Source organism: Bos indicus x Bos taurus, chromosome 18, assembly GCF_003369695.1.
Source record: "Bos indicus x Bos taurus breed Angus x Brahman F1 hybrid chromosome 18, Bos_hybrid_MaternalHap_v2.0, whole genome shotgun sequence".
In the NCBI taxonomy this organism is placed as follows: Eukaryota; Metazoa; Chordata; class Mammalia; order Artiodactyla; family Bovidae; genus Bos; species Bos indicus x Bos taurus.
In genome coordinates this window covers 29,286,847-29,311,988 of record NC_040093.1, presented here as the reverse complement: position 1 = coordinate 29,311,988, position 25,142 = coordinate 29,286,847, and the positions used below count along the sequence as shown (strand labels likewise).

Sequence of the window (25,142 nt, the reverse complement as noted above, 5' to 3'; positions counted from 1 at the left end):
GGCCCATGGGATCGCAAAGAGTCGGACACGACTGAGCGACTAAGCACAACACATAAACCGACTGAAGAAGAAACCTCTTAGACAGACGTGTCTCTTAGGCGCCTTTCCAAAATCACGGTATCTTATTGGTGAGATTGGAGGGGATGGGTGATCCAGATTGGTTAGTTTTACCTCGAACCAGGCCGACGCCCCTAGGGTCTGGTGAGGAGTGTGTGGGATTTGAAATAGAATTCCTCGTTTCATTGGTGAAAAGAAAACGAACCAGAAACTATTCGTAGGCGTGATTGGCTGTTGACAGGTTGGCCCCGGTTACGGAAGCTGGTGAGGACAGAGCAGGAGGTCGACTTCCAGGAAGTTGGTAGTGGAAACCGGAATAGCGGTGGAAAAGAGGTTATCTCAGGCCCAATGGCCACTGTGGTAGCAAGCGGCGGCGATGGAAAAGAGCAAGGAGTCGAGACTTCCGTCACCTATTACCGACTGGAGGAGGTGGCGAAGCGCAATTCCCCGAAGGACATATGGCTGGTGATCCACGGGCGAGTCTACGATGTCAGCCGCTTTCTTGACGAGGTGGGGCCCGGCAGGTGGACTGCGCTGAGGGGGTACGGGCCCCGAAACGCTGGTAGGGTGTGTGGGAGGGAAGTGAGGCCTAGCTGAGGACGAAAAGACGTGCGAAAAGGGACCGAGACCCTTCGAGACGGAGTTTGGTGGGTTTGAGGGGGGACCTTAGGTCTGCGTGGATTTCTTCCGCCATTAAGTGCTGGTACCTTCAATACTATGCTTCTGCCACATATTGAGCACTTACTGTTAGCTTGGCTAAACTTTTGAGTCACCGGTATCACCATTTTACGGAAAGGGAAACCGAGCCTCAGAGTTTCTCACCTAACAGCCTAGAGTCATTCGAACCTAGGTCTGAAAGCGCAAAATCTCTACTCATTTTTTTTCACTGTGCCTTCTGAAGTAATACCACTGTTTGGTTTTAATTTTCTTGAGAAGAAGCTGAGATGCCTTCTCCCTTCTTACCATTATGCTGCGTTTCTTTTTCCTGTTTTGAGCAGACTTTGAGGCCAGAGGTTATGAGCTGATTTGGGGTTTTTTATTTTTGGCTTCTGACTCAGACTGTTACCTCTTTGGTAAATCAAGCGTGTGTATTAGGTTTTACAAGTTCTCCTTGAGACTGGTGCAACTGATTGTTTTTTTTTTTTTTAAGAAATACACTTTTAACTCTACTGAGGTGTAATTTACATACAATAAATCGTGCATGTTTAAAATGTACAGTTTGATGAGTTTTGACAAATATATTCATCCATGTAATCACAACTCCAGTTGAGAAAGAACATATTCATTACAGTAAAAATTTCCCTCGTGCTTTTTTGCAGTCATTCCTCTCAATCCCAATCCCTGAGGGTTTGGGATATTTTAAGTGTAAATGTATTTGGTGGTTTATTTTTGATGTGTATATTTTTATTTTGAGCAGTAGATTAATAATCTAATGGTTAATTTCTTGGGCATATTTGTATAATATAAACCTATTAACCAGAGAAGGCAATGGCACCCGACTCCAGTACTCTTGCCTGGAAAGTCCCATGGATGGAGGAGCCTGGTGGGCTGCAGTCCATGGGGTCTCTCAGAGTCGGACACGACTGAGCAACTTCACTTTCACTTTTCACTTTCATGCATTGGAGAAGGAAATGGCACCCCACTCCAGTACTCTTGCCTGGAGAATCCCAGGGATGGGGGAGCCTGGTGGGCTACAGTCCATGGGGTCGAAAAGAGTGCGACACGACTGAGCGACTTCACTTTCACTTTCACTGAATAGTATTGATCCTTATTTTAGCAAGAATATAAGAAACAGGTTCAGAAAGATTTTGGTCAGGCAACTGATTAGTGGCAGGGTGTGTCTTAGATATATTCCTTGGTTTCTCTTGTCTACATAGCAGTGCTTTGGAATTCTAGTCTTAGCTGTACTTTGGTGTATGCCTCGTAAGTTTCCAGTGTGGCTTATAGCACAGTAAAGCATAGTTCAAAATGGGTAGCCAGTATGGGGTTTTTTGTGGTTTCATTCCCCTCCAGTTTCTTCTTGATTAATTCAGAATAGATAATGAACTTGGAAGGAACACTCAGTGCATGTGGTGGACATTAGTTTAATCTTGAACAGTTACTAGCGTGGTTCACCATGTGCTGATGAAGCCAGAGATACCATAGGTGTGCCAGCATGGCCTTTCAAGCTTGACTTGCAGATCTTTACCTGCAGTTCGCCATTCTCACTTACCCTGTTCCAGAGTCTCTGTCCCTGTGTTCTTCTTCATTCCAAGTCAAGTGCTAAGGAGAAAAATGAAGCAGAGAAGAGGACTATGGACATGTATGGAGTGACAGCATGAAGATGAGGGGTTGAAATTTTAGGTGTGGTGGCCAGAAATGGCTTTATTAAGATGATGACTAAAGTAAAGGTCAGAGAGAAGTTAAGGGAGCTGGCCTTGTGGATATCAGCAGGAAGAGCTTGTTCAAAGCAAATTTAAAGGCCTTGAAGTGCGAGTATGTCCAGTGTGTTTGAGGAACAGTGAGGGAGGTTATGGTGGTTGGAGAGTAGTAGATGAGGTCAGCATGATCAAGGTGAGGAGCAGGTCAAGTACAGTTTTGCTGGTTTTAGAAAGGATTTTGACTTTTGTTCTGAGATGGGTAAGCATAGTGGAGCTGCCGCTGCTGCTGCTAAGTCACTTCAGTCGTGTCCAACTCTGTGCGACCCCCATGGACTGCAGCCCACCAGGCTCCCCCATCCCTGGGATTCTCCAGGCAAGAACACTGGAGTGGGTTGCCATTTTCTTCTCCAATGCGTGAAAGTGAAAAGTGAAAGTGAAGTTGCTCAGTCTTGTCCAACTTATCGACCCCATGGACTGCAGCCGTGGGGTTTTCCAGGCAAGAGTACTGGAGTGGGGTGCCATTGCCTTCTCCCAAGCATAGTGGAGCAGAGGACCAGTAATATGTGACTTAATGGTTTATTATTCAAGCATCACTGGCTGCACTGTTGAGAAGAGACTGAAGGAACACTGGAATCTAGTTAGGAGGCTGTGACGGTAACTTGGGCTAGAGATAGTGGCTTAGGCTAGGGTGGTGGTAGTGGTAGTGAGAAGTGTCAGATTTTGGATGTACTGTGACGGTAGAGCCAATAAATTTAATGATGCCTTTTTTTTTTTTTAATGATGCCTTAAATTTGAGAGTCAAGGGTGACTGAGGTTTTTGCCTTGAGGTCTGGAGGAACTGGGTTGCTGTTAGATCAGATCAGGAAGAAACATCAATTTTCATCCTTTTCTTTCCAATCTGAATTCGCTTTGGGGCTCCTCCTCAGAAAGAGGGTCCTCATTTGAGTATATAGCATTTATAGATTGCTTTCTTTTTTGATTAATGAATATGGTTAGAGTGTTACTTTGGACTTTGAATGTGATAATTTAGGATTGGTAATATAATTGAATTATCTTCTAATAGATTAATTTCATAGTTTTCGGTCAGTGGTATTGATTTAATTTATTGAAATCACAAATGAAAAACCAAAACATTACAATCGTACACATTGTATTTCTGTTACTTAGTGGTTTTGAAAAAAATTATGTAGAAATGGTTACAATATCTTATGCCATTGACTGAAATATCAAAGTACATCTTAGCAAAGGTAAATATGATTTTGTGAACTTCGTTTCAGTTTATATTCTTATTACTGTATCACAAGTGGGAAAATTTGGGAAACCATTGTCTTATGTATAATTAACCATTTCTGACAACAGTAACCTAAAATAACCCATTATGCTGTTTTAAAGCTTTCTATGTACTTTTTTAGTGACTGTTGGGATGAGTGGGTATACTGCTTTAGGATCTGCTTCACAGATGGGATAGCATTTTATTCATTCAGCAAACATTTGTTTAGTGCTGACTCTTCTCAAGTGCTGTGGTACTAGGTCCTGGTAGTATAAAAATAGACATAGATCTGCCCTCTTGAAGCTACCCTTCTAAGGGAGACACAGCAAAAACAGCCAAATGTTTCCTTCCTGGGAAGGAAACAGGCAAGAAGTTGAGAAAGTAAAATGGCCGTGGTGGGGAAATCTACTTTAATAAGAGTGATCTGAGAAAGCTTCTGTGAAGATGACTTTTCGTTGATGAGAGGGAACTAGCTTTGGGAAGATGAAAGAAAAGAGCATTCCTACGGCATTTGCAGAGTCAAGCAAGAGTTTGGCGTGTTGGTGGGACTGAAAGCAGCTGTGGCTTTAGTGTATCCAGTAAAGGTCAAGAATGGCCGAAGAGCTTGGCAGGAGCCAGGACAGGCAAGGCTGGGTAGGTGGTATGGATTTGTGAACCATACCATAGGTAAATGGAAAACCACTGATGTGTTTTAACATGGGGGTGACATTGAAGGAATTTATTTCAAATATATTATTTTTGCTGAGGTTTTGAGACTAGATTGAAGGGAAAAACAATACAGAAGGGAAGAAAGGAACTCTTTAAACCCCAAGAATTTGAATTCTCCATCTTCCATGGAGTGCTGCAGTCCATGGGGTTGCAGAGTCGGACATGACTGAGGGACTGAACTGACTGATAAACAGAAATAGAATCATAGTATTCCTTAATCAAGTTATGCTGCTGTCGCTTCAGTTGTGTCCGACTCTGTGCAACCCCAGAGACAGCAGCCCACCAGGCTTCCCTGTCCCTGGGATTCTCCAGGCAAGAACACTGGAGTGGGTTGCCGTTTTCTTCTCCAGTGCATGAAAATGAAAAGTGAAAGTGAAGTCGCTCAGTCTTGTCGGACTCTTAGCGACCCCATGAACCGCAGCCTATCAGGCTTCTCTGTCCATGGGATTTTTCAGGCAAGCGTACTGGAGTGGGGTGCCATTGCCTTCTCTGTAATCAAGTTATAGTGTCTATTAATTGATTCAGAATAGTAATAGTTTGTGTTAGGTGCTTATTATTCTAACAGCTTGCATATAATTTCTTTTTTAATCCACTTAATAGCCCATTTTAGAGATGAGAAAACTGAGGAGCAGAGAAATAACTTTAAAAAAGTCATAATGCTCACTGATACAAGCAGTCTGACCAGATAGCCTGTGCCCATGACATTAGGATTTGCCTCTGTTTTTTGTTTTTTTCATGGCTATAGAATATAGAATTAGGTCTGTTTTACAGCCACCTTCTTCCATATCTTAGATGTAATTTGGAAGGGTGGGAATGTGTTAGAGGGAAGTTAGAACTAGCACCTTTTTTCTGGAACCCAGGTAATTTTTTAATTTTTTGAGTAGGTCATATAGGTATCCTGTGCAAAGCCTTCTTCCCATCTGCCCACCTCCACTTCCTCCTAAAGTTAACTACTACTGTTTGTGAATATTTCCAGAGTTTTATTTTGTGCCTGTAAGCAAAAGTGAATGTAGTTCCTCTCATTCTCCCCCCCTCCCCCATAAGGTAACTGATAACATGCCTTTTTCACATAACTATATATCTCAAGAGTCTTTCCATATCCACATCTGGAACACTTTCTTATTATTCATAGAAATCGTTGAACTGATTCTGACTTATTCAAGCAGTCTCCTATTTCTAAGCATTTGGGTCGTTAGTAATATTTTGCTGTGTAGATTTTTCCCCCGTCTAAGTCAACTCTATTGAGATCTAACGTCCATACAACAGAACGTAGAGATTTTATACGTGGAGTTCCATGAGCTTTGACAGAGGTCTCACCTGTATAGTCCGCATCACCATCACTGTTTAGAACATTTCTACCATCTGTGTTCTTGTGCAGCCAGTGATTGATTTCTCACACTTTGTTTTTTGTCCTGACATCTTTCAATGTATCTGTGAGATTCATCTATATTTTTTCTATGTGTCAGCAGCGTGTTCCTGTTTAGTGCTTATTATTTCATTGTAACTGTACTAAAATTTAGCTGTTCACCTGTTGACTGATGCTGAGTTGTTTCCTCTTTTTTTTTTTTTTGGCTATTATGAATAATGCTGTTGTGAACTTTTCATGTACAAATCTGTGTGTAGATACATTTTCATTCCTTTTGGGGAAATACCTACAAGTGAGATTGCTGTTCTGTTTTTTTTCCTTTCTGACTGTACCACATGGCTTGTGGGGTCTTATTTCCCCAACCAGGGATCCCTTGACAGTAAAAGCTGAGTCCTAACCATTGGATGCCAGGGAATTCCTATAGCTCATATTTTTTGTTTTCTATTGTTTTTGTTTTACATCTGAAGCAGTTGGCAGACTTTTTCTGCCAGAGTGGCCCCCTCATTTTACAGTCGCATCAGCAGTGTGTCAGTCTTCCAGTTTCTCTCCATCTTCACTGACGCATGATGTGTTCTCAGTGCTTTTAGTTGTAGCCGTTCTGATAGATGTGTGTCTGTACATAACAATGGTTTTAACTTGTTTTTCCTGATGACTAATGATTTTGAGCATCTTCAAGGGCTGATTGGCCTTGTGTGTGTCTTATAAAGGGTGTGTTCAGTCTTGCTCATTTTTAATTGTATTGTTTTCTTATTACTGACTTGAAGGCAGTCTTTATATATTCTGGATGCAAGTCCTTTCAGAAATATGTATTGTGAATATTTTCTCACAGTCTGTATTTTGCCTTCTCGTTTTCTTAGGTGTCTTTTGAAGAGAATTTTGGTGAGATGTATATATATACATGCACACATATATATATATACACACACATTTGGTATATAAAACATTCTAATGACTGGATGTGGGCTGTGGGGTTAAAAAGTCTTGTTCAGTTTCCTACTTAACTATAACTTTAGGAAAATGTGCTCTGTAAAGACCTTTTTCCATCTGTTCAAGGGAGATTATAGTATCTACTCCACAGAGTTGTTGAGACAGTTAATTTAGGTAATTCATACAAAGATTTATCATGGTACCTGATATAAAAAGCTCAGTAAGCTTTTGAGTGCATAGTAACTAGCACATGCCCTGAAGATGTAAAGGTGAATCAGATGCTTTGGACTTGCCAGGAAGATGAGATCTGTGCACAAGCAATTGTTGTGCGTGGTAGAGTAGTCTTGCTTTAGGAAAGACAGGATGTGGGCTCTGCTTGGTGCCATCCCCTGAAAGCTTCAGAGTTTGACTAAGCACAATTCCTACTGTCTTTCTCCAAGGCTGGTCAAATGAAAGTGCAATTCAGTCGTTATATAGCTTGTGGAATTAGCAAATCTATAGAAAGTATGCTTTCTTTTCTCAAACAGGCCCATGTGGCTAGTCCTAGGGAAAGCTAGAAATAACATGAGGCAAAATTTAACCTCCAGCACTGCCCAGGTGAGCTGCCCTGATGGACACTTTGACTTTGGCGTGTGTATTTGTGCGGCATACATGCCAGCGAGGCAGAGAGGGGGCAGGTGGGAGTGGAGGAGGGCACCGCGAGCGCCCCCTAGATCTCACTGTGTTCCAGGTTCTGTGATATTCAGGAATATGGCCACGAGTAAGACAGCCATGGTTCCTGTTCTTAGGGAGCTTATGGTCTAGTGCAGGAAGAAGACATTAAATAAACAGTTGCAGTTGTGATAAACACCATGCAGATGCCTAGGGAACTGTGAGAATCTGTAGCAGTAGGGCCTAACATGGTGGGGAATACGGGTGTATCATCTGGTGGGGATGAGTTACGTTTGGATCTGCAGACCTGATATTTAGACCCTGAGCAGTTGGAACTGCCAGAGTTACACCCTTTCTGGCAGCCATCAGGTTAACCTCTCCTAGGTGACACCCCTGCCTTACTAGGTTCTTTCTAATCCAAACGCAAATACCTATGGACCTGCACCATTTCCTGCTGTTCACCACCCAGGTCTCTTATCTTTCTTTGAGTTGTCAGACTATTTTTTATGAAGTAGTATTTATCCTCTCCAAAACTTTAACCTCCATATCTTATTTTGATGATTAGTATTCTGCTAATCTGTTTGGCTAACCTGGCCTAATTTTGCAGCTTCCGTAATCTTAATGTTTCTAGATTTCATTTTCCAAGTCAGGTGGTCTTTAGCATATCCTATTGTTACATTTTTATTACATCACTATTCCATTCACAGAGATTTTTTCCATTCACAGAGAATTTGTGTAATTTTTTTCCCAACAAGATTTTTATTCTGTAACTGTCATTCTTCACATTCTCTTTTATGTCCGTCTGTTCCTTATCCATTCCATAGAATTAGCAATCTAGAAGTATTATTTTATGTTAGCAATTTGTCCTCTTTCTTTTCTGTATTAAAATATAAATTTTCTGTCCTCCTTTCAATAATACTTAGTACATGAACTTAATGAAAAGCTGAAAGATTTCCCTTGCTCCCTGCCATATATTTCTTGAATTTACTAAAACCCTTCACAGAAGAACATCACAAAGTTTCCTTTGTATCTGTGAAGTATTTCAATTGATTATTGCTGGACTGAAATAGAAATGAATCCATCACAGGCATTGTTTCATCAATTGAAAGTTTATGATCTTGACTGCCATATAGTTTATTTGAAATATTTGTAATGTTATTTAATTGCTTATACAATAAAAGCTAAGACAAGATCCATTAGTCTTAAAACATAAAGGCTGTCAAATTCAGAAGAATCTTTTTTGCAGATTCATATGAGATTTAAAAGTAAAGCAGAAAAAAATGGGAAATGTGTACCACCTTATGTTAGGTCTACTTAATAAAAACAGGGAGAAATTTATGATTGTGTGATAGATTTGAATAGCACTGGTAACCAATCTAGTTCACTAACCTCCAGACTCTTTTGGTCTTACTTGTTTTATTTTGCTATGATTCAGACAAAAGTAAATTTTTGGGTTACATTAATTATAGGTATGTAAACCAAGCTTTGTATGTGTGTGTGGTAAAGTACACATAAAATTTGCCATTGTAACCATTTTTAACTGTACCATTAGGTGCCATTAATTGCACTCACAGTCTGTACAACCAACACTGCTATCTATTTCTAAAGCTTTTTCATTTCCCCAAACAAACTTCATAACCATTAGGCAATAACTAATCTACTGAAACCTATGGGCCTAGAGCTTGTGCTTCTCGGTAATTGCGGGCTCATCAGTTGTGGCGCGTGGGCTTGTTGCCCCGCAGCATGTGGAATCATCCCAGACCAGGAATAGAAAAGTCGTCTTTCCTTGGCTTTCTTGACTTTGATATTTTTGGAGATCACGGGCAGATCATTTTGTAGAATGTCTCTCAGTTTGCGATTTTCCTAGGTTTCCTCATAAACTCACAGTATGCATTTTTGGCCAGAAGACACAGTAATTACGTAGTGTTCTCCCCACTGCTCCTGTCACAGGGTATACAGTGCTGGTTCATCCCATTGCTGCCATTTAAAGGAGAAAAGGGAAAAGAGGAGGGCAGCAGGGGAGGAGCTTATATCAGTTAGCTTTTTAGAGAGCCCTTACTTTAATAAATATCTTTTTCTTGTAGCATCCTGGTGGAGAAGAGGTTCTGATGGAACAAGCTGGAGGAGATGCAACTGAAAGCTTTGAAGATGTAGGCCACTCCTCAGACGCCAGAGAAATGCTCAAGCAGTACTATATTGGTGACGTGCACCCGGTAAGAACCAGCCGAGCTAGGAGTGCTTGTAGAGAGAGGAAGCTATCTAGCAGCCACAGGTCGTGATGAGGGAATGAATGACTAAAGTGGAGATTCATTCAGCCCAGCCATGAGGCTAAATTTTCTCCAAAATCATCCGGCCTTACTGTGCTAAGCTGGAGCTTCTTGTTTGTAAATCAGCACATAGAGTATCTCTGAAAAGGAACTGATTTTGGAAGTGGGTTTTTAGTTGATTAATTTCTTTGTAATGAGGTTAATACCTTGATCTAAAATAGTGGTTTGATTGTTCTTGCAAATTCTTTGCTAAAAGTGGTAACTGTGGACCATGCCATTCCAACAAGGGACCGTGATGTGCTCAGAGTCAGGGATGCAGGGATGAGGTCGGGGGTAGTGGGCAGGGCCTTTCTATAGATCCTGGCACCTCCTAGGGAATTGCTACCAGAAGGTAGTCTCATGTCCCAAAGTTAGAAATAAGTACGTAATGAGAGTTTGTTTGGATGTGTCTTAAAATATTATTTGTTTTCCTCTTTAAACAGAATGACCTTAAACCTGGAGGTGGTAGCAAGGTAAGAAGTCTTCTATTTCTCTTGTGTGTTTCAAGTGTTTATATTTCTATTTACTCAAATGGAATTACTTTTTTTTTTGAAGTATTTTAACGAGCAATGTTTACTTTTCCCTCCAAGCAAAAATCTCATTTTTCAGGAATTTGCATCCAGTACCATCTCAGAAAAAAGTAGTGGAGACTTGAACAATAGGAACATTTTGTTCAGGCCCCTGTTCATTTTTTTAAAAAATTGAAACTCTAAAGCTATGACTCGTGTTCTTACATTCAATAGTATAGGTGATAAGAATTGCTTCTGTGTTGGAAAAAGAATTGAAAAGTTGATTTATTCTTGCAAGTCTTAGAACAAGTTGTAGACCGGAATAATTGAGTAACTGACTGGAACAGGCCTTTCTGTCCCCATTACCCTGTTGTCTGGGCTCAAATAGGTCTACACACCCTTCCCATTCACTCGGTGAATTCTTCTACCACAAAAGTAGAAGATTAAATATTTGAAAACTTTAATGTGTACTGCATAATGTACCAGGAAGAAAATTTGAATGCCTTTTTGTTTCCCACAAGCGGGATGCCTCACTTCCCTTATTCCCTCATTTTTTTTCTGTCTTCCTCAACTCTTCTTCTCTCTGAATTTAAAGACGCAGCACTTAGTTGTCACCAGAACTTCTTGGAGGCGATGCTCCTTCCCCTTTTCCTCCTCCTAGCTTCCCTTTCCGCATTGAGCTGGAATTACTGAACCTGTGTGACAGTAAAGTTGGCCAAGACACGGATTCTTTCAACTCTAGAGGTTGCTTGACAGATTCTGCCACCTGTTCCCCCACCATCTGGAGTGTTTGTGTAAATTAACTCTTCCATCTCGTTGCACTCTGCTACTCTGAACTGTTGAATTGTTTATGAAGGGGATGTGAAGTGGTTCCTTAAAGGCTTTGTGAGCTCTGGTAGTTTGTCCTCCCCTCCTAACACGTGTACTATCCATTCTTGAATCTTCACTTGTGTAATTAAGGTAAAATTTGAACTAAGCAATGGCTTGTTTGGTATATTGAACATGTCCAGAAACCATTGCTCTCAGAGGTCAACATCTGATTTGAGGGATATGCCTGTTTGTACAGGAGATGTACCTTAATTCAGGAACCATAACCCACTTGTTCATAGCACCCTGAGAGCACTTTCTATATTAAAACAAAATCTGTGAGGGGAGAAGTTCCAGTGTCCAGAAGTCTTACAAATTGCTTCTTGTTGCCATTTTTCTTCCTTGGTGGTATAGTATGGAGTTAGGACCATCCTTAGGAATGGAGAGCAGTGTTGTTCCAGTTCTGTTCCTTGTACCGCCTGTATTGGAATCTCTTGGCATGTTTTCCAAAGTGCGTATTCCCTGGGCTTCCATTACTACTACTGATTCATGCTGTCTGGAGGTGGGAGTTTGCATTTAAAGTAACCCAGGTAGCCAAGCGCCAGACATTTGGCTGAATGACATGCCCATCTTTTCATGTGAAAACTTTTAGGGAGCTTTTAATTCTTTTCTGTGGAAAGCGCTGTCTGCCTTCTGTAGCCCAAAGAAGTAACTAGAGATGTCTCAGATAAAACTATTGAGCCTTGAACTTTTTATAAGAAATAAAGAAAAACGCTTTTAACTGGTGAGATTTGATGAAATTTGGTAAGAATTTAGAAGTCTCCAAATGTAGTTTGGCCCCAGCCCAGCTTAAATTAAGCAGTGATTAAGGGCAGTGTTTTCAAGGCTGTGTTTTCCTCATGTCTGCTGTACTCAAAGTCTACAGTCTCCTTTAAATAGAGAGTCTGATTATTGAGTGTTTCCAGTCACACTGCTGTACTTCAGGCAGACCAGCCAAGGGAAACCTTTGGGAAAAATTTCAAGACCACCTACATAGGTTGTCGTAGAGCTTATATAGTCCAGCCTGATTTTAGTTCCAGAAAGAAATTCTTGAGCCTTCAGATTTATTTCTTACATAGGTTTTAAATAAGCCCTTCTGCATCTAGGCTCCAGCTATCTCTTTTCTTAATTTTTTTTACATTTACCATGAAGAAGTAAATGTCAAGTTCATTTCATTACTGTGCTTTCAGTTAAGGTTTCAGAACCTCTGTAAATAATTGATTTTTTTTTTTTTACAATGCCTCATTTAGAGGTTTCTCCTGCCTTATGGACAGAGTTTTCATTTCCCTTCTTCCTTTATTTCTCTGCTTCTCTCTTCCCTCCACAACTCCATACCTCTTCCCCGTCTGAAACTACCTCCGCACCCCTGCAAAAAAAACAAACAACTTTTTTTAAAGCACCTAAAACATGCTATTCCCAACTGCAAATCAGGAACTTTCCCAGTTTTTTAGAAACTGCTCTTCATACTACTTTTGCTTTGACACTGATGGTCACCATTGTTTCCTTGTAATGCCTGAGGTTCAAGACCCTGAAGTGTTTGTTATAATACCAAAGCTTAAAAGCTTAGAGACTGCGGATGTTTTTCTTACCTGCTTCAGTTGAAAATAACTAGAATTAAAAACATTTTTCTCTCTTAAATCTCTCCTCAGCTGAATTAGTCCCCATGCTACCAGTCTTCTGTTCACATTTGAGTTAAAATTTTTCTGGTCTGCTTTTGAGTTACGGAAACTCACCTTAGAAGCTGTTTTCTGTGCCCATTTGCCTGCCTACTGTGCTGCAAGTAACCAAGATACATTTGTGGTCAGTGATGTCTCTTGATTATGCATTTAATTCTTGGCTAGAACCTTGATCAGTCAGAGTCTACCTTTAGTTCAGGAGATGAGGTAACATACATACGCAACCTGACCAAAAAATGTGGTACTGTTTCATTCATTTATTCAGAAGGTATTTTCTAGGTTACAGTTCCCAACTGCTTCACTAGTCAAGTCTCATTGCAGTGAATAGACCCAATAACTTGACCGTTTTTCCATTTTTTGAATGGGAAGTTTGTGGTGTACATGGTTAAAAATTCAAATAGTATGAAAAAGTATACTATAAAAATGATTCCCATCGCCAGCTGTGTCTCCCGGGTTCCCTTCTCCTGAGGTAGCCAGCTGCCATTTTCTCGTTTACTCTTCTGAAGGGATTCTGTGCATACATAAATGTAAATGGATGGGTGGAAGGCAGATGGATTGACCAACAGACCAACTACCCCATCCTTTAAAAATCTCGCACATGCTGTTCTGAGCCTTGCTTCTTTCTGCTAAAGCATTTTACCTTAGTGACTGTTCCCTATCAATTTATAAACATCTTTTTAAGCAAGTAAGGTTGTCTCTATAAAAGCTTAGCATGTTTCTTAAACTTCATTTTTCAACTTAAGAAATTTAACTTGAAATCTAGTCAGTTCTGTCTATATTAGAAGTAATTTGTAAATTACATTTAAAGGCAAGTACATTTTTCTTTCCCAGATATTACAGACTTTTGTTACACAGAGTTTTCTATTATAGTTACATGCAGGAACATACATAATGTTCCGTTTACCTTCTCTTTTATGAGAGGGAAACTAAAAAGAACATGTACTTTATAGTTTTGTGATGTAGTTGGTTGCATCATACTAAAAATTTCCTTTTAAGAATTGTTAAATATTCCTATCATAGCTACAACCCAATTTATTAATATTTGAAATGGATATGCCTTTGGATGAGTAGTGCTTGCTATTTATCAAAGAATTTTGTGTGGTTGTTTCATTGTTGACTGTTTGTTTACCTAACATTTGTATTTTGTAACATAATCTTTTGAAATAAAGCAGACTATAGTGGCAAGGTCACTCTTGAAAGACAAAACACCCTTCTTGAGAAATCTCAAGGGTTAGTGTCTCTCCTTGTAATGCTTTATTTAGGAATGACAGGTAGTTTTGCAAAGCAGGATGTCAGAAGGACAAGGGTAACATCTTTTTCAAATCAGCCCTCCAGTGTGGTGAAAGTAGAATAGTCTCTGAGTGTTTTCATTTTTTCCTTCCGTGTTATCTTCTATATCTTGTCACAGTGGGTTCTTGAGAAAGTCACGTAGAAATTTGCCTCAGCGGGTGTTTTTCATGTTTGCATTTGCCCTTATGTACAGGGAACTATTTTTTGTATGACTGGGCTGACCAGGCATTTGTGCTTCACAAGACAGTAGTTGTCACAACTGTATTCTCATCTAGAAAGAAATCTTAGTACATTGGAGCTTCCTGAGAAGGCTGTCCTCAAGATCCATACCCCATGCCCATGAATATATTGACATCATGTACTTTCAAAACTCAGACTTCCTAGATTGTACAATGAACCTAACGTTAGAATTCATATAGTGATAGCTAATGTTACATAGTCTTTTGTGTTCTGAGGGGAGAACCCTTTGCAATAGTTTGAACCCCAAAGTTCCCAAGTTGTTTTTCATGTTTCTGGCCACATACAAACCAAACTATTCTAAATAAAAAGCTACAAAAACTACCAGGCTGCCCAAATACTCATTAAAGTTGTTGAAGGTGTCCTGTGGCTTAAAATCCACTTCTTCCCATTTTAAATACTTGGAATCCTCTAGGAATGGCAAATATTCAATTTAGGAATTAACACATAAGCTTCTTATATACCTTATGTTTCCCTTTTATTTAAATCTCTGAAAGTCTAAATATAAGCTATTTAGGCTTGAAGTATATGTATAATGTCCTGTCTATATATTTGAATGCCTCATAACCATAATTTTGACTCATTGCTTCCTGTGTATATTCTGGTGACAAAATACACCATTCCTTAAGAATGTGTTCTCCTATGTTTTTTTCTCTAAACAGGATTCATATTGAAATCACCCCCCACTGATCCCTAAATCTGTTCCCATATGTTTGCCAGTTTTGAGATTTCTTTATCATTCCTTTAACCACATGAAAGCATATCAGAAGAGCATCTGTGAGATCGAAGCATCTCTTTGTGGTTGTGCTCCTTCAGTCTTCCTGGATGTGGGAGCATGGTATTAACATTTCTCTAATCTTTAGAAGTCTGCTCTTGTAAGTTTTGCTACAATGCCCTTGGCTCAGAGAAATGTGTTGAGTTAATTGAATATGACTTTAGAATTCAGGTTCATCTGATCTGAGCTTTTCAGTTCACAAGTGAGGAAACTGATTTAGCATGGAGCCCGAAGATACCAGGTGTAATTTCAGTTATAATCAGCATTAATTAAAAGGTTACTCAAAAATTATGAACTATTTCCTTTGTTTAGTATTTATATGTATGTGCATGTATTTATTTACATATGTATTTTATGAGGGAATTAAAGCCTTAGTGAATCTTGAACTTGAGGAACCACCTTGTTTAAACAGTTAATTTCTGTTAATTTTGAATTAAAGTTAGAGTAGACTTAGAACGATGTGGTTGTTGGGGAGTATATTCCAGACTTGTTGGAGGAGAAAGAAAACATGGATGTTAATGACTTGAGAAAGCTTTTCGTAGAAAAATCTGGACTTGAACTGCTCTTTTGTAACTAAAATCATAGGGTATTGTAGTTATTACTGTCTGTGCCAAAGATGGAGACCAGTGCCTTCTCCTGACCAATCTTGCATGTAAATTAACATGTGGGCAAGAACATAAGCAGCCAAGATATGCCTGAACACCCACAGGGGTAAATTAAAGTCAATCATAAACTGTAGGAATTTCACCTAAGCATCTGTTAGACTCAGCACAGAGCTCTGGAGTGGAAATGAGAACTGTGCACGGTGAGAACAGAAAGGTAGACTCGAAGAAAGATTCTGTGTTAATAGAACTTTTTTCTTTTTAATTTTGTTAAATTAAAAATAACTTTTTTGGCTTCTTTCTGAAGTTGGCTGAGGCACTTGGCTACCATGAGCAGTGTGCCTTAAACAACTCTTTCATTTATAGTTGATTAAAAGCAGAGTAACTGTCCTTTGGCATTTATTTGGCTGTCAGTATTCTAAAGAGGATATGCTGCTTTCTCTTCTCTTTCCTCCAGTGTTAGGGTGGTAGTTCTTTTTGCCTTCAGGGAAAGCTTGATCTTAAAACGGGTTGAGGTACTTGGTTAAAAGGAGGAATGAGCAGTGGGAAGGAAGGATGGAAACCATATATATTTAAATTTTAAAAAATTGCTTGTTAGGAACTATTACCATTTCAGTATATTACAGTCTCGGTATGTCTCGTCTCTTCCCCGCCCTCTTTCTTCTCTGGGTTGCTTACTGCATTGTCTGAGGTTCACTCGAGTTAGCACACACCCAGTGCTTGTGGTTGTAAAAGAAGCTAAAAACTTCTAGAGAATTCCTTTATATGAACTAATGGCTTTTAATGTTTTTATAGGTTAAGCTAAGTGATACATATATTATTCATTATGCTCTCATGTAAGCCTTTCAGATTACCTTCTTTTTTAAAAAAATGCTAATTCTACATTGTTTTATAAATCATTGGTATATTTGTGGATAATGAAAGCATAAAAGACCATGGACATTTTATTCATAGAATTCAATCACTTTTTGGTTACTGTAGTGGAATATTTTGAAAGGCAGTGTAATAAATGAGATGCAGACACAACCGTCAGTACCACTCCCGCCTTTCAACTCTGCAAAACATTTGCTGTATTTCTCAAAGATTGACAGTAACATGTTTTAACTAACCTGACTCATTCTACTCAAGGAGAAATGTCCCAGATTGTTATTATCGGGATCGCAAAGAAATGTAATAGTAAAGTAATAAGATTTATCTAAAACTTTTTAGAGGTTTTTCTTGGCTGTAGGTGAATTTCTTTCAGGTTTGAGGCATGGTCTTATTTGAATTACAGTCTTCTGGATATAGGAAGCTAAAACTCACCTCATGGTCTGCTCTAAAGTATCTAGGCCAATATGTATGTAGGGTTGTTGGAATTCTTGGAGATTACGGAGAACTGTAATTATGTGTTCATACCCTGGCATACTGCTGACTATTGGCAGAGATGATCTTTCGGGCAGCAGTAACCTATGCTAATGAGTTACTGTCCTCTGGCGGTAAGTTAGCATGCTTTTTTGTACTCTACAACTAATTAATGAAATCCATAAGTTCATTTGATGTTTATATAAATTGAATTTAAAATTTTGGTATCAGCTTTATTAAGATGTAATTCACATTTCATCCAATTCACCTATTTAAGATGTATAGGTCAAGGGTTTTTAGTATATTTAGAGTTGTTCAACCATAATCACAAATCAATTTTTGAGCATTTTCACCACTCTAAAAAGAAACCCCATAACCTTCAGCAGTCATTTTCCGTGTCCCTCCAGATCCTCTTCTCCCTGCCCTAGGAAACCACTGATCTACTTTCTTGCCTTTTGGTTGCCTGTTCTGAACATTTCATGTAAATGGACTTATGTAATACATGGTCTTTTTGTCTGGTTTTGTCAAGTAACAATTTCAGGGTTCATCTGTGTTGTCACTGATGTATCAGTACCTCTTGATTAGTTGCTGCCACTTTTTTTTTTTTAATTTATTTTGGTATTTTCTTAACCCTAACCCCATTTTTCCTGTTTTCGGTGTGAAATAAGCCCTAAGATCTCTAATCTTAATTATGATTTCGGAGAGTAAACCAGTTTGCTTCTCTAAGTCACAGAGCAGTCATCTGCATGCTTTTGAGCATTTCCCAGTTGATCTCTATGTTACGACAGAGGAGTTTTTATTTTTTAAATATGTTTTCGGGAAATGTGATTTTAACTACTGCCAGTGGCAAGCCCAGCTAAACTAGGCATATCATTGTGACTGCAAATTAGTTCATTAGTTTATTGTAATATAGTTTGTATCAATGGCATTTTTTTTTCCAATAAATAAAAAGAATTTAGGTCATTTCTGTGTGCTTTCATAGTGATTCTTTACTAGAGAATGCCAGTATATTATCAGAAAAAGAATTGCCCATCTTCCCATTACATATGGATACTTGCGAACATCAAATTACATGAAAGATGAAGTTGTTATTTTAGTTTCATAGTTTACATGAATATTTTTGAGAAGTTTTATATACTCTGTGTTAATCTTTTTTTGTTTTGTTTGTTTTTAAATATGCGTCTTCTTCAGGAACCTCCGAAAAGCAATACGTGCAAAAGGTTGGTATTCCCTTAATAGACTTTTTTATGCTCCAACATACTACGTGGCAAAGAGGTGCCTTCCATAAATATACATATGTAACATAACTTAAGAGTATAGTTCGACAGCTCATTCTTTATTTTTGGTCAGAATTACTGCAAATCAGTAATCTCTTAGCTTTAGCAAAATTAATTTTTCCAGTTTCAGTCATCTTGAATAATCTCAAAAAAGTTCTTGCCTTGAGTAGTTTTTAAATCTCATTGTGACATAAATCAGAGTTATACGTAGTAAGAGGCAAGAGTGCATGGACAAGTATTACTCCTAAGTCAGACCCACAGTCTCGGCAGCTCAGCCCAGCTATGCAGTTTCCACTAAAAACTTATTCTCTTTTAATCCTCACAACACACCTATAATGTGGGTGCTATTATTACATTTTACAAAAGAAAAGAATTGTGTATTGCAGTCATATTCAGGAGTTTGAGTTTTCTCAAAGGTTTACCTAGTAATGTCCCTTGCAGTAATGTTGCTAATACAGTAGTGGTAGCCCTGAAAAGTATGCATTTGGCATCCCTTAAATAGTGTCTCTGCTTGAGATAATTGTAGAATCCTTGGCTTATAAAAATTTACAGAGATTATATAGAGCTGTTTCATCTTTCTGAGATCACACTTAAGGCATTTCATAGAAAGAGAAAATGTGTCTTCCCCCACCCCGCCCCTATAAAAGTACCATGTCGTTTTTGTTTGATATGATGGTCAGAATATTTTTAGAAAGTGGAAATTAAAGGAAACTGTTAGTAAATTCAGCTGATTTATACTCAGCCCAAAGTCCCATAAAGAATTTGAAAATATAGGCCATAAACTTGCTGTAGACTTTTACAACACTTAAAATTGGTTAAGAATTATTATGTAGAATACATAAAGAATTTTTACAAATCAATTAAAAAATAACTTTATAGAATATGAGAAAAAGATTTAAGCACCTTACAGAAGAGGAAGCACAAATATGAGCATATTAAAAAAAATTTGATTTCATTTGTCATCAGAGAGATGTAAATTAAAATCATAGGGTATATTTCATACCTATTGGCCAAAATTAAAAATTCTAAAAATAAGAGTTGTTTAGGAAGTGAATTACCAATATTCTTAGGCCCTTTAGGGTCTTGAGGAAATGTAAATGGGTACAATCACTGTGGAAAACAGTTGATATCAAGTAAATTTAATAATATAGTAACTTTTGATCCAGCAATTCCATTTCTAGGGAGATATATATATATACACACACACACACTCAAGAAAAATGTGTATACATATATACCAGTGAACACATTACAGGAATGCTCATAGCAACATTATTCAAGATATTAAAATATTGGAAACGACCTAGATAACCATTCATTAGTAAAATGAATGAATTCATTCTGGGATATTCACACAGTGGAATACTACAAACCAACAAAAATATAACAGTCACAGCTACTGGCAATAACCTGGATAAATCTGAATGAATAGAGTTCTGTCTTGTGGGCAAGAGGTTGTTGTTGAACCTGTATCTCCTTTGCTGCAGTATAGATGCATTTCCTCTGCTTCTGTTCTCAGTGGTCATAAAGTTACAGAGGATTATCTGAGGACTGATGGTCAACCACTCATAGTCTTTTGCACGGAAGGCTTTATCTTCTGTGTTTTGTCAAGGGTCCTGCTTTTGATCTCTTTTGCCTCTTGGGCTGCCCTGAAAGGTACCTGAAATCATTACTCTTTTGGGGAGATTACTTTTATGTTTCCCCGTGCCATATAGCTGTTGTACATACTGACCAACTTGCTTGTGTCTTTAAGCAAAGCTACCTGGCTGACATTCTAAACTTGTGGAGAATAGCTTTCTGCCATACTTTAATGTACAAGTACTTGGCATGTTCAGGCAAAAAGAATAATTTTTATTATTGAACGGCAGCTGGTTTTTGTGGACTTCAAAGCCTTTTAATACTAAGACTGCATATGTCTTAAGTGGAGGGGCAGCCAGGTCATTTGGATTAAAACTAGCAGCGTTAATTAAGTTCTAATAGCGAAGAAGGATTTTTTTTTTTTTTTTTCTTTTTTTGACTGTACCATGTAACTTGCAAGATCTTAGTTCCCCAACCAGTGATTGAACTCAGGGCCACCGCAGTGAAAGTGTCGTCTTAACCACTGGGCCACCAAGGAATTCTCTTTATTTTGAAGAGAATAATGACTGTCCTTAAACTGAGGAAAATTTCTTTGTAGGACTTCTTAAGCCGGCTACCATTTGCCTGACTTCATTAGCACTGTCAGTGTGTTCTGTGTGTGTGTCTGTCCTTATTAGTGTCCAAAGGAGGATAGGAATCAAGCTGCTTGACCAACTTCCCTTTGTGATTTTGGGTGCAGAGCTTGTGTTTTCTATGTGTAAAATGAGAATAATAATAGTACTCATTTCATAGGATTGTTGTGAGGATTAAATTTTAAAAATATATTTGGGGCAGATATAATATCATCAGCAATTGTATTAGGTATCATTGGTTCTACACTGATAATTATATACATAAAATGGTGGCCTTTTCCTGTTTAAGGATGTTAATTGTAGAATATGTGAAAAGGCTTGAAGAAAAATTTAAACTATCTGTAATCCCATAACCCAGAAATAACCATTTATGTCTTTGTGAAAACGTAGTGTGTGTGTGTATGTATTATCTTTTTTTGGTATCATGCTATATGTTCCATTTTTAGTCCTTTTAAAATTATTGTTGAACTTTCACTTTAATTAAAATCTTGTGTTTTTTTTTTAATTTCTCCAAATCAAAATTTTTTGATTTGGAGAATATTAAATATTAAAGTATTTAAATACTTCAGTATTAAAATGTGAATGTTGAATGATAGGGAACATTTGGTATGAAATGTTCACAATTTTATTGCTTTTTTCCCCCTTGAACATCTAGCTACTGGTCGTATTGGATCTTCCCCATCGTGGGTGCTATTCTCTTAGGTTTTCTGTATCGTTACTACATGGCGGAGAGCAAGTCCTCCTGAGGAGACCTTGTTGAAGTCTGGAAAGCATTTCCACTTGGGAGCAAGAACTAGAGACTTATTTGGAGCCTGCAGCGGTGCCCTCTTCTCGAGTCCTGCCATTTGTATTCTTACCCCTTGGAACCCAGACCGTTGGCCAGACGTCCACCTCAGCTCCACGGCCGTGTCCAAGTCATCTCTCAGAGCCTGACTCTCAAAGCACCTGCTCGTTTTTCCGTATCCTTGCCTTTGTTTCCTCTCTTTACTCTTTTCCAGGAGCGCCTTTATGTTTCAGGACTGTCTTCTGTGATTACAGTCCACATGTCATTGTGGCATTCCCTTTGGTAAAATGGCCTGCTTTCCAGTGCTTCAAACGCACACTAGACATATTTAACAGCTTGTCACGTTCTGGTTTTGAAGCTTTTATTTTTCCCTTTTTCTTTTAAGTAAATGTTCCTATTTTTTAAATTATGACTTAATTTTATTATTTATCATAAGAGGTTTTAATTCATGGCATCAGGTTGCACATCTGTGACTTAAAATGCAACTGCAGAATTATCCTGTTCCTTGTTTGTATTTGTTAAAACTGCCCAAGTGTAGCAAGGAGCCCTTGCCACCCTCTAAGGCATCAGATGGTGGTGCTGGGCAGAACGCTGCTTCCCTTTTGTTCATTGGGAGTGGAGAGAAACAGGGAGAGGGAGAGATGAATTAGGGTGACAGAGTGAATTCACAGTAATCTTTCTTTTGAAAAATATTGAAAAATACTACTTTAAGGGCAAGAGTTCAGAAGAAGCACTAAAACTTTCATCCTTTATTTTGATTTGGCACCAGTTCCTAACCATCTTTTTTCTTCTTTTTAAGTTACCATCTTTTATGGGTAAAATGCAAGTAAGTGTATCTTTAGAGCTTTACAGTTTTATGAAGGATTTTGCTGTTTTTTTTTAAATTAATTGGCAATGTTTTATCCCCCATTTTTTAAAAGTAAGAGACTCCAAATTGATAAAAGATACAGTATTTGATCTTCTGTTTGCCCCAGTAAAGTAACTCCCATGGTAAAGCAGCATTTGGAAGCAGGAGAGTGGGACAAGAGTGTTTTCCACTTCATCTGTATTTTACCTCCATGGCTCCAATTTGTGGTTTTGTTGTTTTTCCATTGAGAGGGGGGAAAAAAAGTGGTAGTTACTTTTTTTTTTCCCTTGGATAACTGTTTCCGTGAGGAGTAGGTTATTATTCAGAATTATATTACTGTTTCTTCTCAGTTCAGGCGTTTCTCTGGCGTATTTGGCTGCTCTCTTCCTCTCTGGAAGCACCTGAGGAGACCGTTCACTGGTAGTTTTCTGCTGACGACTGTGGTGATTCTTCCTCCCTGTCCTTTGAGGGTGACCAGTCTGCTCTGAGCCGTTGTCACGTACAGCAGGGAACCTCGTGGTTCAGGAAGGACCATGGTCACTGCTCAGCGTCTGCTCCCCTCTTCCTGCTTGCCAGAGACTTGACAGGACAGGAAGCTACACAGCAAACCAGGGTCTGCCCATGCAAACTGCTTAAGAAAAAGTTCAGCCCAGGTCTCGTATCCTGTGATTTAGCAGTTGAGCAAATTCAGGATTCATAAAAATAACATTAACCTGGTAATTGTGCACTTGGTTATGACATTATGGAGTAATTTTAGGGGATTTCTGGCCAGCTTTTATATGTCAGGGATGTGGGCTTAACTTTAAAATTTTTATCGTCTTTAGAAAATATTTTGTATGCATTATAAGATGCCAATTTAAGACAATTTACTGAAAGAAAAATCTTTGATAATTATGTAACAGGGGTGGTGTGACTTGATTACTCCTCAATTTGAAGGCAAAGAAGGGTTGCCTTGAATAAGAATTGATATTTAATTGCTGTAATCATTTAAGTCACCTGATGACATGGGCCCACACTGGGGTAGAAATGAAGAACAAAGGAGTATTGAGGAGCTGGAAAAGGGAACATTCAAGCTAAAACTAAGCCAGAAGATAACTTGGATCAATTAAAAATGTGTTGGCAGTCCTCAAAATTGAATGGAAAACATCTGGCTTAGAAGAAATATTAAAGAACAATATTCTTCAGTAAAATTTGTGTTTTTTGATATTTTTTAAGGTGAAAGATCACTGCAAAAGGTATGTTTTTCTGTTTCATATTGATTGTCGTTTCCTGTTTACATCTGGACTTGTTTTCATTCAGAGCCAGAGGAAAAGATTTTCAGACTTTGTCTCAGCCAGCCATGAAATCCATCCAATAGCCAGGGCTCTCTTTTGATCTGCTAATGTGATGTCACTTTATGTTATAAAAACCACTTTTGGGTCCACTTATTATTCTGCTGCCTACATAAACAGCCAGGTGAAAGGTAGAGCTTGTGTGAGAGCTTGCAGAGGTTTTTATCTAAACAATAAAGTAATACAGTATATTAGCCAAATCTATCAAAAAGGACTTTTGTTTGAAGACATAGATGGGAATTCTTGAAACAGCCTCGACGTTGATGGGTTGTAAAAAACCCCTCTGCAGAGCCAGTGGAGCCAGCCCCTGTTGTCCCGAGCCTCCTGGGGTGTCTGGAGTGTTCGGTTGTTTATTCCCAAGGAAGACTTAACCGCCGGCGCCCACCATACTGTCAGCATAATGGCTGGAGATCACAGGAGAGGAGATGAGGGGAAATTAGTGCCCCCAAATAAGGATGTTAGTGCCGGGTCCCAAGATTTCCTGCCTCTCTCTCTCAGGAGTTGGTTTTGGTTTCCAAATGACTTACGTTTTGTAAAGACAGGAAAGTGGTGGGGACAAAGTTTACACTGTGTTTAGTTCTCATGTGACCACTTAAGCTGCAACAAAAATCCATTGGAACCTATAATTTGACCCTGTAAAGTTCTTTCAGCAATTGTCATGAATGCACATGTTGTGAAATAAGAACATTGTTGTGTTTACACTCACTCAGTTCCCATGTGGAGCAAAGAAAAATGCTTTTCAGGCCAGATATATCATTACTTACAGAGTATCTCAAGTTTAAAATCTCAAGTGATACCCGTCTGATTAAATTCCATTTTAGAAACACAGAACAGTAATACTGGTTACTTCCTTCCCCAGGAGAAATGGATTCACATGTGTCTTGTGTCAACAGAGACGGTTGTTGTTTTTTCTTTCTTTCTTTCAACCATCTTGTTCTTTTGCCAAATATCATGAAAGTAATGAGTTTAGTCCCATCTGGCGGCTGTGCTCTGAGAGAGCTGGGTTTGTAATTTGTTGGGGGTGATCTCAGAGGGGAGGTTCCAAGAAGCAGAGAGGTATTTTTCAGATGACCTACTCCACACCTAGCTTCTCACTCATGAACTTGAGGGCCCAGTTGGCACCTGCACCTGATTCTCCCTTTGCTGTTCAGGCAAAGCACGATGATTTCACTTTCTTTCTTTTGATTTTACCCTCCACTCTGAGCAAGTAATATTAACATTCCTTTTGTGTATTCAATAAATGGAGTTTGTTTACCTATTTTATCAGCATATTTTGAACAAAGATCTTTGTCTGCTGGAATGTGCACACAGTGAGTGTTTGTTTAGAACGACACACAATAAAGATACTGTTTTCCATTTCTTGCCCTGACTACAGTTATTTTGTTTGTTTGTTTTAATTTCTTTTTTTAGTCGAAATTTTGGTTCTGTAGTTCTCAGGTGTTCTGGAAGAAAAGAATTGGAGAGCATAAAAGCCGCCTGTATCTGTGCTAATAGTGGGGTTAGTGTACCTGAAGAGAGTTCTATGGTTCTTCAGGATTCTTGCTGCTGTTGCTCTTCCCTTGATGTGTGTTGCTCATTTGATAATCACGAGAGGCACAAACCAAGACTTTTGCTGTGTTAACAGATATGATATGGCAACGAGGTAGACAGGTTTTTACTGAAACCATCTGATAAAGAGAAACCAGTTCAAGGTAATAGTATTTGTTATCTATAATGTCAGTCTTCAAATGGTTGTTTTTCTTGGAAATAGCTAAACTGTTGGGGGAAATTAA

General features: G+C 38.7%; 1 protein-coding gene across 1 annotated transcript; it reads left to right on the top strand.

The window, feature by feature from the left end:
• The first annotated feature begins 316 nt into the window (after positions 1-316).
• LOC113876670 (cytochrome b5 type B) lies at positions 317-24,732 on the top strand. Its single transcript, XM_027516144.1, has 5 exons — positions 317-567; positions 9,424-9,552; positions 10,089-10,118; positions 18,113-18,141; positions 21,064-24,732. Exons 1-5 carry the CDS (start codon positions 406-408, stop codon positions 21,152-21,154), a joined length of 441 nt encoding a protein of 146 aa, XP_027371945.1. The 5' UTR covers positions 317-405; the 3' UTR covers positions 21,155-24,732.
• The last annotated feature ends 410 nt before the right edge of the window (positions 24,733-25,142 follow it).

Coding starts and splice junctions, on each gene's coding strand:
- LOC113876670 (XM_027516144.1), top strand. CDS start 406: ATGGCCACTGTGGTAGCAAGCGGCGGCGATGGAAAAGAGCAAGGAGTC. Junction 9,553..10,088: donor ATATTGGTGACGTGCACCCG/GTAAGAACCAGC, acceptor CTCTTTAAACAG/AATGACCTTAAACCTGGAGG. Junction 18,142..21,063: donor AAAAGCAATACGTGCAAAAG/GTTGGTATTCCC, acceptor TTGAACATCTAG/CTACTGGTCGTATTGGATCT.